The 12,748-nt window shown below is 40.2% G+C and overlaps 1 protein-coding gene across 1 annotated transcript in view; it reads left to right on the top strand.

Moving 5' to 3' along the window:
* Positions 1-12,748, top strand: part of HHIP (hedgehog interacting protein) — a 91,513-nt gene that overhangs the window by 24,637 nt on the left and 54,128 nt on the right. Inside the window, exon 3 of the mRNA XM_032224535.1 lies at positions 10,771-10,927. Coding sequence (XP_032080426.1) covers positions 10,771-10,927 — 157 coding nt within the window. The remainder of the gene's footprint in view (positions 1-10,770; positions 10,928-12,748) is intronic.

The raw sequence follows: 12,748 nt of genomic DNA, 5'->3' as shown, positions 1-12,748 counted from the left end.
AGAAGGATCTTGACAAACTTGAACATTGGGCACTGTAATAAAATGAAATTCAATGGTGAAAAGAATAAAGTTCTACATTTAGGCAAGAAAAACGAAATGCACAGGTACAGTATAGGTAGTACCTTGCTCAATAGTAGTAACTGTAAAAGGGATCTGCAATGTAACTCTTTATGGTCAACTTCTGGAGCTTTGTTCTGTCTATGTGGTTCTTCACTTGTCCCACAGGTGCTTTTCTGAAAGGAAACTGGACTTCCTTTGTTTTTCCTTGTTTTGCGTCTCAACCAAGAAGCTTCTTCAAAGCAAAAACAAAGATCTGGACTGGCTCAGTCCTACTGGACAATCATTTAAATATGAGCCAGCAGTGTGCAGCAGCTGCCAAAAAAGCCAATACAGTTCTAGGCAACATAAACAGAGGGATAGAATCAAGATCACGTGAAGTGTTAATACCACTTTATAATGCCTTGGTAAGGCCACATTTGGAATACTGCATTCAGTTTTGGTCGCCACAATGTAGAAAAGATGTTGAGACTCTAGAAAGAGTGCAGAGAAGAGCAACAAAGATGATTAGGGGACTGGAGACTAAAACATATGAAGAACGGTTGCAGGAACTGGGTATGTCTAGTTTAATAAAAAGAAGGACTAGGGGAGACATGATAGCAGTGTTCCAATATCTCAGGGGTTGCCACAAAGAAGAGGGAGTCAAACTATTCTCCAAGGCACCTGAGGGTAGAACAAAAAGCAATGGGTGGAAATTAATCAAGGAGAGAAGCAACGTAGAACTGAGGAGAAATTTTCTTACATTTAGAACAATTAATCAGTGGAACAGCTTGCCTCCAGAAGTTGTGAATGTCCCAACACTGGAAGTCTTTAAGAAGATGTTGGACAGCCATTTGTCTAAAACAGTATAGGGTTTCCTGCCTAGGCAGGGGGTTGGTCCCTTCCAGCTCTGCTATTGTATTGTACTGTAAGTCCCTTGGACTGCAAGGCGATCAAACCAGTCACTCACTGGAGAAGAGCCTAATGCTGGGAACGATTGAGGGCAAAAGAAGAAGGGGATGACAGGGAATGAGGTGGCTAGATGGAGTCACTGAAGCAGTAGGCATGAGCTCAAATGGATTCTAGATGATGGTAGAGGACAGGAAGTCCTGGAGGAATGTTGATGGGTCGGATACGACTTTGCAACTAACAAAAATCCCTTTCTGTTGGCTGAAAATTCTAAGAACTATTGCTTAGGATATTGAAAGCTGGAAGATGAAACTACAAAAATTAATAATTTGCTAATAATGTTTGGAAGGAATCGAAGAACCCATAATTAAAATTGGTTGTATGAGTCCTAGTATATCCTGTGACACACATTAGTCTATTTCCCAAAGTTCAGAAATTGAAACAATATTATTATTGAGCCTGAATGCAACAGAGCACTATGATTTTTAATACACAAGAAATCCTCAATTTTATGCACATAATCTATCTTTGATGTAATATTACATCTGAACATAGTCTATACAGCATGAATAGACTGTTGTATTGTTTTATCACATTTTAAAGTAAACAGTAACCATTTATGAAATAAATGCAGCTTTTAAAAAAGCAAAAAAGTTTAAAACAGGGGAGCAGACTAGTATGAAATAAATTAAGAAACACTTTTAAAAACACTATACTTTTATTTCTTAGAAATCCCATGGATGCATAACTTTGACCTGGGGGGTAGTCTTCTCTGATTAACATAAGGGAACATTTTGAAAAAGATGCCTTTAGTGTGGTTTAGCATGTATCTAAACTCATTAAAATATGAAAATAATATTATTGTCTTTCTAAACTACAGAGATATTTCTTAGGATTTCTTCAACCAGCTGTTCCTTACTCTTTACTGCATTCTCCAGAGCAAAGCAGAATACATCACGGTTGCTAAGACTGCCTGTTGAGCAATGATAACAGATTAGATTAAATATTTGGCTCATGCTGCAGGCCTCCAAGAGAGGTTATTATTAATAATATAATACATAATCTTAGTTAGTACAATATTAATTAGGATATATATATCCTATATATATATATATATATATATATATATATATATATATATGTATGTATGTATGTATGTATGTATGTATATACATACACACAGACATATATATATACACAAACACACATACATACATACACAAACACACACATATACACATACACATACATGCTAATATCTATAACTATATACACACAGACGTGTTTGTGTATGTGTGTGTGTGTGTGTGTGTGTGTGTATAGAGGGGGGAGAGAGAGAAATCTGCTAAATTGCACTATACTTTTTCTACTAAAAATTCATTATTCTTAGGGAAAATTTGCTTGCGCAGAATAAAAAGAATAAAATGCTGAAACAACGGGAAGAGAGGCATCTGAGCTGTACAGGAGCTGGAGTCGAAAGCGCCTCGCTCCCCAGATCAACATATGTGGTGACAAATGACAAATTTATTTTCCTACAGAGTTTGTGTATATGTAAAACTGCTGAAGTGCATCAAGATGTCAAGTGGTTTTTGTGGCCACCCAGGTTGCCTTGAAAGGGAACCAGATGAAAATATCGCTTTAAGCACTGGACAGAGCACTGAACTTTGCATGCTACACTATCAACCAGAATTGGGTTTTCCATATCAATAAGACCCCAATAACAACTCTATCTATTCTAAGAGTGGATAAGAGAATTATCTACCGTAAACTACCCCCCCCAAACAGAATTCCCATGACCAATCAAATTTAGTGTTCTTTTTAGTAGAGTGATTTCTTTATTAACCAAAGTACTATTCTGAGATTGGATTACTATTTATGGAACTAAAAATGGCTGGACTGTAAAATATAATTACTTTAAAAATATTTGTTTTATAACAAATATTTCTTTTATTTGTTGTAATATAAATATTAGAAAGGAAGAAGAAGTAGGATTGTTGTAAAATAAGATGGGTGTATGGGATGGTAAGAAAGCAATCTCAATTATATTGTCAATTGTAGGGGAAAAATTGTTATAAATACATATTATTAACAACAGTTATGAGATTATATAATTGTGAATGTATATATGAGAAATAAAAATTTATAAAAATTAAAAAAAATATTAAGAGTAGAACTTTGCTCTAAGAAAGCATATATAGTGTTACAGTTTATTTCACTTCTATTGTCTCTTAAAGATTTAGCCATTTACACATTTGTTCGTTGCAGTAAGCATGTTCAAAACTAACAATTACTTTATAGCGCAATCTTATAGATGAGGATCTCAAATCCATAAGAAACTCCCTAATACATATTCATCATTAAAATAGCAGAGCCCTTGTTTTCTAAGAGCTGAATACTCATTTTGGTGGAATTAACAAGTTTCATAGTTTTGATTACTGAGAAAAAAGCTTCAATAGCTGGCTTATTCAACAGAAATATTGACTGTCTTTCTGAGAGGAAACACAAATGTGTAGTATAGCTATTTAATTATACCAATCAGAAAATAAAGGCATCTTAAATTGAGCTTGACAGATGTGTTTGTGCAGTATTCTTGGCAAAAAGAGTAGAAATGATTTGCCACCGGTTTGGTTTTCTTTTTTTCCAGTCTAACTTACAGCTCTGGAATTTCCTGGTAGTCTCCCTTATAAGAACTAAAGCAGCCAAGATCTTGCTTGGCTTCATTTCAATAGCTGTGCCCAACTTCCAATATCTACTTAGTGGAATAGGTTTGTTTTTATTATGGTGTGGAATTGATATCATGCATTTTAGTGTAATGAATAAAATATTCCATTTCTCAACATTGCTATTAGAATAACTTATATGACATGAGTATCACATTTCACCTTTCTAAACATTCGGATAATCATATGAATAAGCCAAACCTATGCATTTATAATATATTGGTAATAGTTGGAGTTGTTAATGAATTCTTGGTGAATTCCCAATTGATCTACATTCTGTATAGCCTCCATAGTGCTTTAGAGCACTCTCTGAGTGGTTTATAGAATCAGCATATTTTCCGGAGGAATTTTGCAGGATTAGCCATGATTGGGTATTGTGATGTCCAATTGGTCTCGAGACAGAGTTAATTTGAAGCCACACCTCTGTGCTCCTTGCTTCTGGTTCCCAGTTTCAACTCTGTCTGGCCAAAGAAAGAAAGGTTGCTTTTGGTTCCTGATTCTTCCAAAAACAATCCAGTGCCATCCTGCAAATTCCTTCTCCTTGCTTTCTTCCCCTTGCCTCCATCTGATACCCGGAAGCCTCCCCTTGGTGTGGCTCGTTCCCAGCCACTGGTAAGGGATTTAAAAGTTGCTTCTTGGGGCTTTAGAGGTAGGACACCATTACGGTGGCCATTTTGGGGCCTCAATTCCTGCAGGCCGCATGGGCTGGTACAGAGGCTGCTATGAAGCCTCGTTTTCATCCCTACCTTCCTGGGTGGCCATCCTTTCTGCAGCAGCAGCAGCAAGGCCCTGCAGGCCCAGATTGACGCCAGGAGGCCCTGAGCCACACAGCTTGCAAAAGGGGCAGGAAAGGTCTACCAGAGGCTGATTTCGTCATGTGGAGGCCGTGAGTGATTGGGGGAAGCTGTTTTTGGTCGCTGCTGTTTCTGGTGGGCTGAACCTGGTGGGGCCCTGACCTGGTGCCATGGCAGAGGCAGAGGAGAGGCCAGATTCCCCCCATTGTTCCCTGGGGAGGGGACCTCCAGTGAGGCCCAAGTGAGGCCCACAACCTCTGTGAGACTGCGAAAAACTGCAGCAGCTGGAAAATCCTCCAAGGCCTTGCAGAAGGATGAGGAAAGGAGGACCAGGGCTCTGGAAAAGCAGGTGTCCATGGCTGAACAGAGCGGTAGGCCTAGTTCTCCCTTGAGGTCTAGATCGCCCATTAAATTCAGATCTAGGTCTCCTCACAGGGAGGATTCCCCAGTGTATCTCAGGGACATTTCACCTTCCCCCCTCCCCAGTTTCCATGGTGGAACAGGGCCCCTTTCTAAGGGATCCTTTTCAGTGCAGGGAGGCCAGGGGGGATAGTCCCATCAGGCCATCACAGTCTGAAGGCTGTGCACAAGAGGAGGAGGAGGATACCTTCGTTAGAGACATGGAGCAGCTTCCAGCAAGCATTTAGAGGTTTATCTCCTCTGCAATTTCACATGGAATTTCTGCTGGGTTACAGAAAGGGTCTGTGTGACCTGCAATGGTAGCAAAGGTCCCGGGGGATGCCACTGCTCAGGCCAGGCCAAGGCCTTCCCCCTTGGAGGTGTGCCGGCCTGTTTCTTCTTATCTGGCTAGCGAGGGTTCCATGACAGGGGATCAGGTTCAGAGAGAGGTAGATATGTCTGATGATGAGGATCCCTCAAAACCTGAGGCACCAGCATTCTCTGGTCTGTTTCCTCCGGATTTATTCAAGTCACTGTTGTGCAAGGCCAGGGCCACAGCACAACTGGGTGAGACGGAGGGTGCCAGGTCAGGTGCCAAGGAGAGTGGTCCGGAGAAAAAGCCAGAGGATCGAGTTTACTCAGAGCCTCCTCCAGGGTAGGAAGACATCCCTGCCCCTACGTTGTTCCTAGAGAACAACTTAGAACAACTTAAGAAGCAGTGGGAAAAGCCAGGAACATTTCCCAACCCCAGCAGCAGTGATAGGAGGTTCTTTAACATGGAATCTAGTTTCTTTGAGGCATTGCAGGTGCCCACAGTGGACACTCCAGTGGTGGCATTGGCGTCAACGGTGGTGTCCAGTGATGTAGCTTATTACCTGAAGGCCGAGGACAAGAAAGCGGAGCTGACCCTTCGTAAAACATTCCAGTCTTCTCGTGGGCCATCAAGGCAGCTGCCTCTGCATCGTTCTTCAGTTGCACGGCTAAGCTTTGGCTACAACAGATGCAGGAAAGGATTTCGCCTGAGGAGGTGCGTACTCATCAAGATCTCAACAAGCTGGTTGCTGTTGCTCAATTCTCTGCGGATGCCACTCTGCATGCCATGAAGTATTCCTCAAGGGCTATGGCGGCCCCAATGACCTCCCGATGTCTCCTGTGGCTGAGGGGGTAGCAAGCGGAGAACAAGGCAAAGTGGCACCTGACATCATCGCCTTATTCCGGGAGATCCCTTTTCGGTACCCCGTTGGACCCAATCCTCATTGAGGACAAGAATAAAAAGAAGGTCATGCCTATGCCCGCAAAGAAGTCTGCGCCTTACTTTCGGATGCAGTCCTATCGTCAGTCAGATCAGGAGGCGCAGCGAGATCGGATAGGCAGTCGGATAGGCACTACACCAGGGATAGGCCTAGCTTCCAACCCCAGGGGAAGAGGCCCTTTCGGGGGGGAGGTGGCCATCCCTACTGCCGGGGCAGACAGGTCAATAGCGACCTCACCCATAGGCGGCAGACTGCTTCTGTTTGCCGACGCCTGGGCTAAGATTACCACTGATGCCTGGGTTCTGAATACCATCAGATTTGGCCTGCACCTAGAGTTTCTCTCCATTCCGCCGAACCACTTTCGGATGTTTTCGGTCACCAAGAATAAAGATAAACGCTCTCTCATGAGGCAGGTGATCCGACACCTCCTAGAGATTAGGGCGGTGGAACCGGTTTCGCCGGACCAAATGGGATCAGGTTTCTATTCCAACCTCTCTGTCATTCCGAAGAGTTTGGGGGGGGGGATGGAGGGCGGGGGTCAGATGCGATGACTTCATGGCCTCCATCAACGTGACAGAGGCTTACCTCCATATCCCCATCTTCCCTGGCCATCATAAGTATCTCAGGTTCTCCTATTTAAGTAGCCACTACCAGTATAGGGCCCTACCGTTTGGCTTGGCGTCGCTGCCTCGGAACTTCACTAAGGTCCTAGCCGCAGTGACAGCTTACCTCCGTGAGCGCTCTGGCAGGATCCAATGCTATCTCGATGACATCTTAGTCCAAGCAGCATCGTTTGAGCAGGCGAGGGAGGATCTTTCATTGGTGGTATTCACACTACAGCAGTTAGGTTTTTCGGTTAACCTAGATAAGAGTTCCCTTGTTCCCGCCACCAGAATTCCTCACCTGGGGACCATCATAGACTCTAAGCTGGGGAAGGTGTTCCTGTCCCACAACCGTAAAGTTAGTTTGTTAGCCTTAGTTAGACAAGTTAGAAGTCAACGTTTTGTTCCTGTAGTAGTGCTCTCCAGCTTGCTGGGGAAATTCATTTCTTGCATAGACGTGGTGCCTTGGGCTCGTCTACACGCGAGCCTGCTCTAGTGGTGTCTCCTGCCGCATCAAAGGTCAAACTCCAGCAATTCCAAGGAAAAGGTTCTAGTGACACCACAGGTGCAACTGTCATTGAGGTGGTGGCTCTCCCCAGCACTACACAAGGGCTGCGAGTTCAGGGAGCCAGAGCACCTCATCTTGACAACGGATGCCAGCTTGTAGGGGTGGGGACCTCTCTTGGAGTCCCGGATGACGCAGGGGCGTTGGACCTGGTTGGACCTCCAACACAATATAAATTGGCTGAAACTGCGAACGATTCACTTGGCATTGCAGCACTTCAAGGACCATGTTCGGGACCAAGACGCCTTGGCGAAGGCTCACGTCAACTAACAGGGTGGCACACACTCCAGGGCTCTTCGAACCGAGGCGATGGCACTCGGCGCCTGGGCAGAGAGGCATCTTCGATTGCTCAGGGCAGAGCACATCACAGGAGTGAACAACCACCAAGCCGACTGGCTCAGTCGGGCACCTGTCGACCACGGGGAGTGAAGCCTTTCTCCGAAACTGTTCCAGGCCATCTGCTCCAGGTTCGGCCATCCGGAGGTGGACCTGTTTGCCACACCGCAGAACGCTCAAGTGGATCAGTTTTTTTCTTGGTTCCCGGTTTGGGGGATGGAGGGAGTCGATGTGCTTCGGATTCCGTGGCTAGAGGGCCTGCTCTACGCCTTCCCTCCTCTTCCTCTTCTCCCTGGGGTAGTTCAGAAAGTGATATCAGAGAAAGCGGAGCTCATCTTAGTGGCACCCTACTGTCCACGCCGGGCATGGTTTGCGGACCTAATGTGCCTGTCAGTGTCACACCCATGGAGGATCCCGGGGAAGGATGTGGACCTCAGACAGGGGAACCTGGTGCATCCCAAGCCACAGTAACTGCAGCTAGCCATGTGGAGATTGAGCGGGAGTGCCTAAGGGCCACCCAGCTTTCACAGAGGGTGATCTCCACAATTGAGGCTTCACGCAAGGGTTCCACCACTAGAATTTATGATTCCACCTGGCGGGTCTTTGCAGAGTGGTGCCGTGTCTCGGTAGTGAATCCTTGCGAGGCTTCAGTACTGCACATCTTGGAGTTCCTCCAAGATGGATTGGATAGGGAGCTCTCACATGGCACTCTCAGGAGACAGGTGGCAGCCCTCTCCATGATTAGTCGAGGAGAGGGGCTCCTTCCACTTTTCCAGATTCCATTAATTAAGAGGTTTTTGAAGGGTGCGGGGAATCTCTGTCGCCCGGTTGTCCACAGGTTTCCGACATGGAGCCTCACTACGGTTCTCCAAGCAATGACAGGAGCACCATTCGAACCTCTGAGGAGAATCAGTTCCCAAATCGTTTTTATGGAAATTGATGGTCTTCAGAATACGTTTGTAAAACTTTAATGCAATTACAACTTCGGAACATGTTTAAAAATAAACTTTAGCATGAAAGTAGTTAAAGGAATTTCAGAATTTAGTTCAATTTTCAAGGCCATTTTGTTCTTATGTTTGATTTTGATAACCTAAATACATTGTAATATGTATTTATGTATATGTATATATTTCTTATTTCTTATATTGTAATATAAGAAAGTTGTAAATTCAGCAAAGTGGAAAGATAGATGGTTTCATTCCATCTGGTCAATTGTTTTTCAGGACTACATGGACTACATCTTTATGAATATTTCTGTTGATGGTCTGGAAAACATCTATAAATAGAATGTTCGATTGCTGCTCCTAAATCTGAGAGTTTGGCATGAGTTCTAATCAGTTTTATTATTGATTTATGATTTGATCTTTATATAATATTATTACATTCCTCAAGAATAAAAAAACATTATGTCACAAATAATATATCTAAATATTTGGCAGGCTTTTATTTTTAATTAAAGATACCTATTTTTCCTTTGAAACATTTTAGAATTTTTAGAGTGACATGCATGCTGTGAACTAAATTAAATAAAAACAACTAAACGAACGTTGGAACTGTATCTATGTCCAACATGTTATACCATCACGTTTTCTCTACATGCCAAACTTTTTTACTTTATTATGTTCTGAAAAACTCATATACTCACATAGGGCTCATTCTAGAATTTAAAGAAGTGCCAGTGAAATAGGACAAATGTAATTTTTTATTTTATTTATACTTCAAATTTCAAGGCTATCCAACTTCAGAGACACTGAGTGACTAATATCTAAAAGGATAAAACAGTAAAAGTAAAATTTGAAAATATAATCATTTGAAGGAAACATAAGATCCTAAGAAATAAATATTCTTACAATAGAATAATTTAAGAGTCCCAATGGAGAAGATTTATGTTGTTTCTTAGTCTTTACAGATGTTTGGTTTATGAGTTATTTTTGGTATTCATGCATTATGAAGGCTCTGTGTATAGGTAGAGTCGAATTCCAGTCACTAAGCATGGTGGTCGTTAAACAAGTCATTTACATGACCAGCCCTGATTTTGCGAACATTTTTACCAGTGCCATTAAATGATTCACTGTAGTTGTTAAGTGAATCATGTGCTTATTAAGTGAAACACACAATTGTTAAGTAAATCTGACTTCCCAGTTTGACTTTGCCTGTCAGAAACTGGCTGGGAAGATCACAAACCATGTTTATGACACCATTCTACTCATCGAGAAGGCAAGCCAGTTGCCAAATACCCAAATTGCAGTCACATGACCATTAGGGTGGTGTGATAGTTGTAACTTCAATGATGGTTATAAGTCACTTCTTCTGAGATTACTGTAGCTTTAAATCATCGTTAAACAAACACTCATAAAATAAAGACTACTTGTATATTGATGAAAAATATGGATGAAAAATTCCCTCATGAAATAATTGTAGGATACAAAAATGAATGGATATCTCTTATTATTTAATATAACCTTTATAAATATGATGCCTATATTCAATATTGTTCAAAGCTTCTGTCCATAGATTCTGATATTAATGGTACTTGTCAGGCTGTAACGTTTTGGTAATTGCTATTTCTCAAAACTTTTTATATACATACATACATACATACATACATACATACATACATACATACATACATACATACAAATTCTGCTGCAGAGATTCAAATGCTAACAAACTTTTTCTGGTCTTATTTACTTATATTATTTTTCTTCTATAATATAAAGAGTATACTTATGTACATTCTTGGGAAGAATATTTGTATTTTAAGAAATAACACATCAAAATTAGTCAATGGCCTAGTTCATACCTAATATACCAATTGAAGAGAATATATGTAACTCAGGGTTGAACTGTGGAGTCCTTGGTGATCTCTAAGCTTGGTTGTTTTCTGCAATGTCTGCAAGAAAACAACTAAGCTCAGAGAGCACCGAAGACTTCTCTCATAATGCTAGTAGTTCTGTTACACTCTATTACATGTAATGTATGAATTTTAATATCATATTAACTTATCATACTGATTTGGGTAACATCATGTTTTATCAGTATGTGTGAACCAGAATGGTAGCTAGTGAAATGTTTCAATACATTCCTTTGTAGAAAAGTCTAAATAGAAAATAACACAAACTAATTTGCTAAATATCTTTTCTTTCCTTTTCAAAGGTTTGCTCCAAATTACTGCTGATGACTTTTGTTTCTACTATGCAAGAAAAGATGATGGTTTCTGCTTTCCAGATTTTCCAAGAAAACAAGTTCGAGGACCATCTTCTAACTATTTGGATCAAATAGAAGAATATGGCAAAGGAGAAGATTTAAGCAGGTTTCTAAAGATAAATATAATTAATTCACAAATCCTGTCATCATACCTTGATAATGTGTTGTCAGTTTCTGCTTATGCTCCCTAGCTATGTCATCCAGATGTTGATTACTCCAGTTTTGGCTAAGAAACTGTTCTTTAAAGTACTGAATTCTTGCATAATGCATACTTTACTAATGATTCATAAAATTGTTAGATCAAATATATTGCAGATGTCTTATCTGAAATCTTATCAAAATTACATCTTAATATCACTCTTGCTTTCCTGATTATTCTTTCTACTCAATATTTTCATATTTTTAATTTCCACATTTTATTTACATTATTTATAATCTGCCTGATTTCACAAACTCCAAAAGGCAATGCAATCATTTATTATTAGAAATGGAATGGAAGTATTTAAATGTAGTACAATTAAAAAAGATGTTTCTTTCTTAAATGTTTGATAATCATTGAAATTAATGAAAAATTCAAGCATTGCTTTTGGCAATGAGAGCTTATGCTCATCGTGAGTATGAGTTTACAAATATCCAACTGTGGGTCAATTAAAATATCCATAAATTTATTCCAGACTCTTTTATCCCAGTTTTATTTCTGACTTCTATATTACGCTTTGTGAATTCATTTTACTATTTTAACAGAATAACAGCAGTTTTTTTCATATAAAAGGAGGGAATGCTAGATTTTCAACTATAAAACCTTTAAAGCCAGATCTATTTGCCAAGCATGATATAGCTCTCAGGTATTGCATATAATAATTTACAGTCCTTATCTAGTCCTGATTTCCTTACAGCACTATTTCAAAACCTGTTGAAAAAAAATCACATTTCATTTAGAACCTGGAATGATCGCACAGTAATCTAGGGTCACCATATACCATTTCTATTTCTGGTTCAAGGTTTACATTTCCAGCAATCTATATAACTTTTCTTCTTTCTGTACAACCAACATTCAGAATGATCTATATCACTATGATTTCTGAGTAAAGCATTTTGGTCCACAAGGCTATCAAAAACTAGAAAAACATTTTGGTAACATGTGTTTGACATAACTCTCTACAGTAGATAGAACTACCAATACTGGCAGGATATAAAAGGAGACCAACCAAATTACAAATTCAATACAACCAGTCCAAGACACTGTGGAGCAAAAATTTTGAGAGCGGGGAGGGAATTTTGCAGTATCCTTCCCCTGCCATGCCCACAAAGCACTCCCAAAGAACCGGTAGTAAAAATTTTTGAATCCCACCACTGGATGAGACATATGGAGAATAGGGAATTAACATTCTACACTATTCAGAAGATCATCCCAACCTTTCTGAGTGGCTTTTCAGAAGAGAAGAGCAGACAGGAAACCGTATTTCTTCTTTAAGTAAAATTATCATAGGAACAAACTATTTTTATGCAGAATAAATATGTTCATTTTTTCCTAATTTATAATAAGAAAATTTCTGAACAGAAAGTTTAGGAAATAAATACACAAACAAAAGTCAATTGAAGCAAAAAGACTTTTTTTTTTAGCAGATAGTATATTCTACTGGTAGAATCATATTGCTACTTTCCAAAGACATTATCTCCATGCCCACCTATTTTTTCTTCAAACTTTCAATTTTATGTCCCCTTTTAATCTGTGTTAGGTGCTCTCTTTTTCTACTGCCTTTTCTTCTGCAGTCTTGTTCATTGTTTCTTTATGTGGAAAAAACAGGCTCTGAAAGTAACTAGTTAAATCTCCAAACAATTAATATTTATTATTAATTCATCAAATTTATAAGACCACCCAACATCATCAAAATTCTGGGCAGCATATGACAGAGCAAGAAACAAT

The sequence above is a fragment of the Thamnophis elegans genome, chromosome 9 (assembly GCF_009769535.1).
Source record: "Thamnophis elegans isolate rThaEle1 chromosome 9, rThaEle1.pri, whole genome shotgun sequence".
Classification (NCBI taxonomy): Eukaryota; Metazoa; Chordata; class Lepidosauria; order Squamata; family Colubridae; genus Thamnophis; species Thamnophis elegans.
The sequence above is the reverse complement of the archived record's forward strand: the minus strand, read 5'-3'. Positions and strand labels throughout refer to the sequence as shown.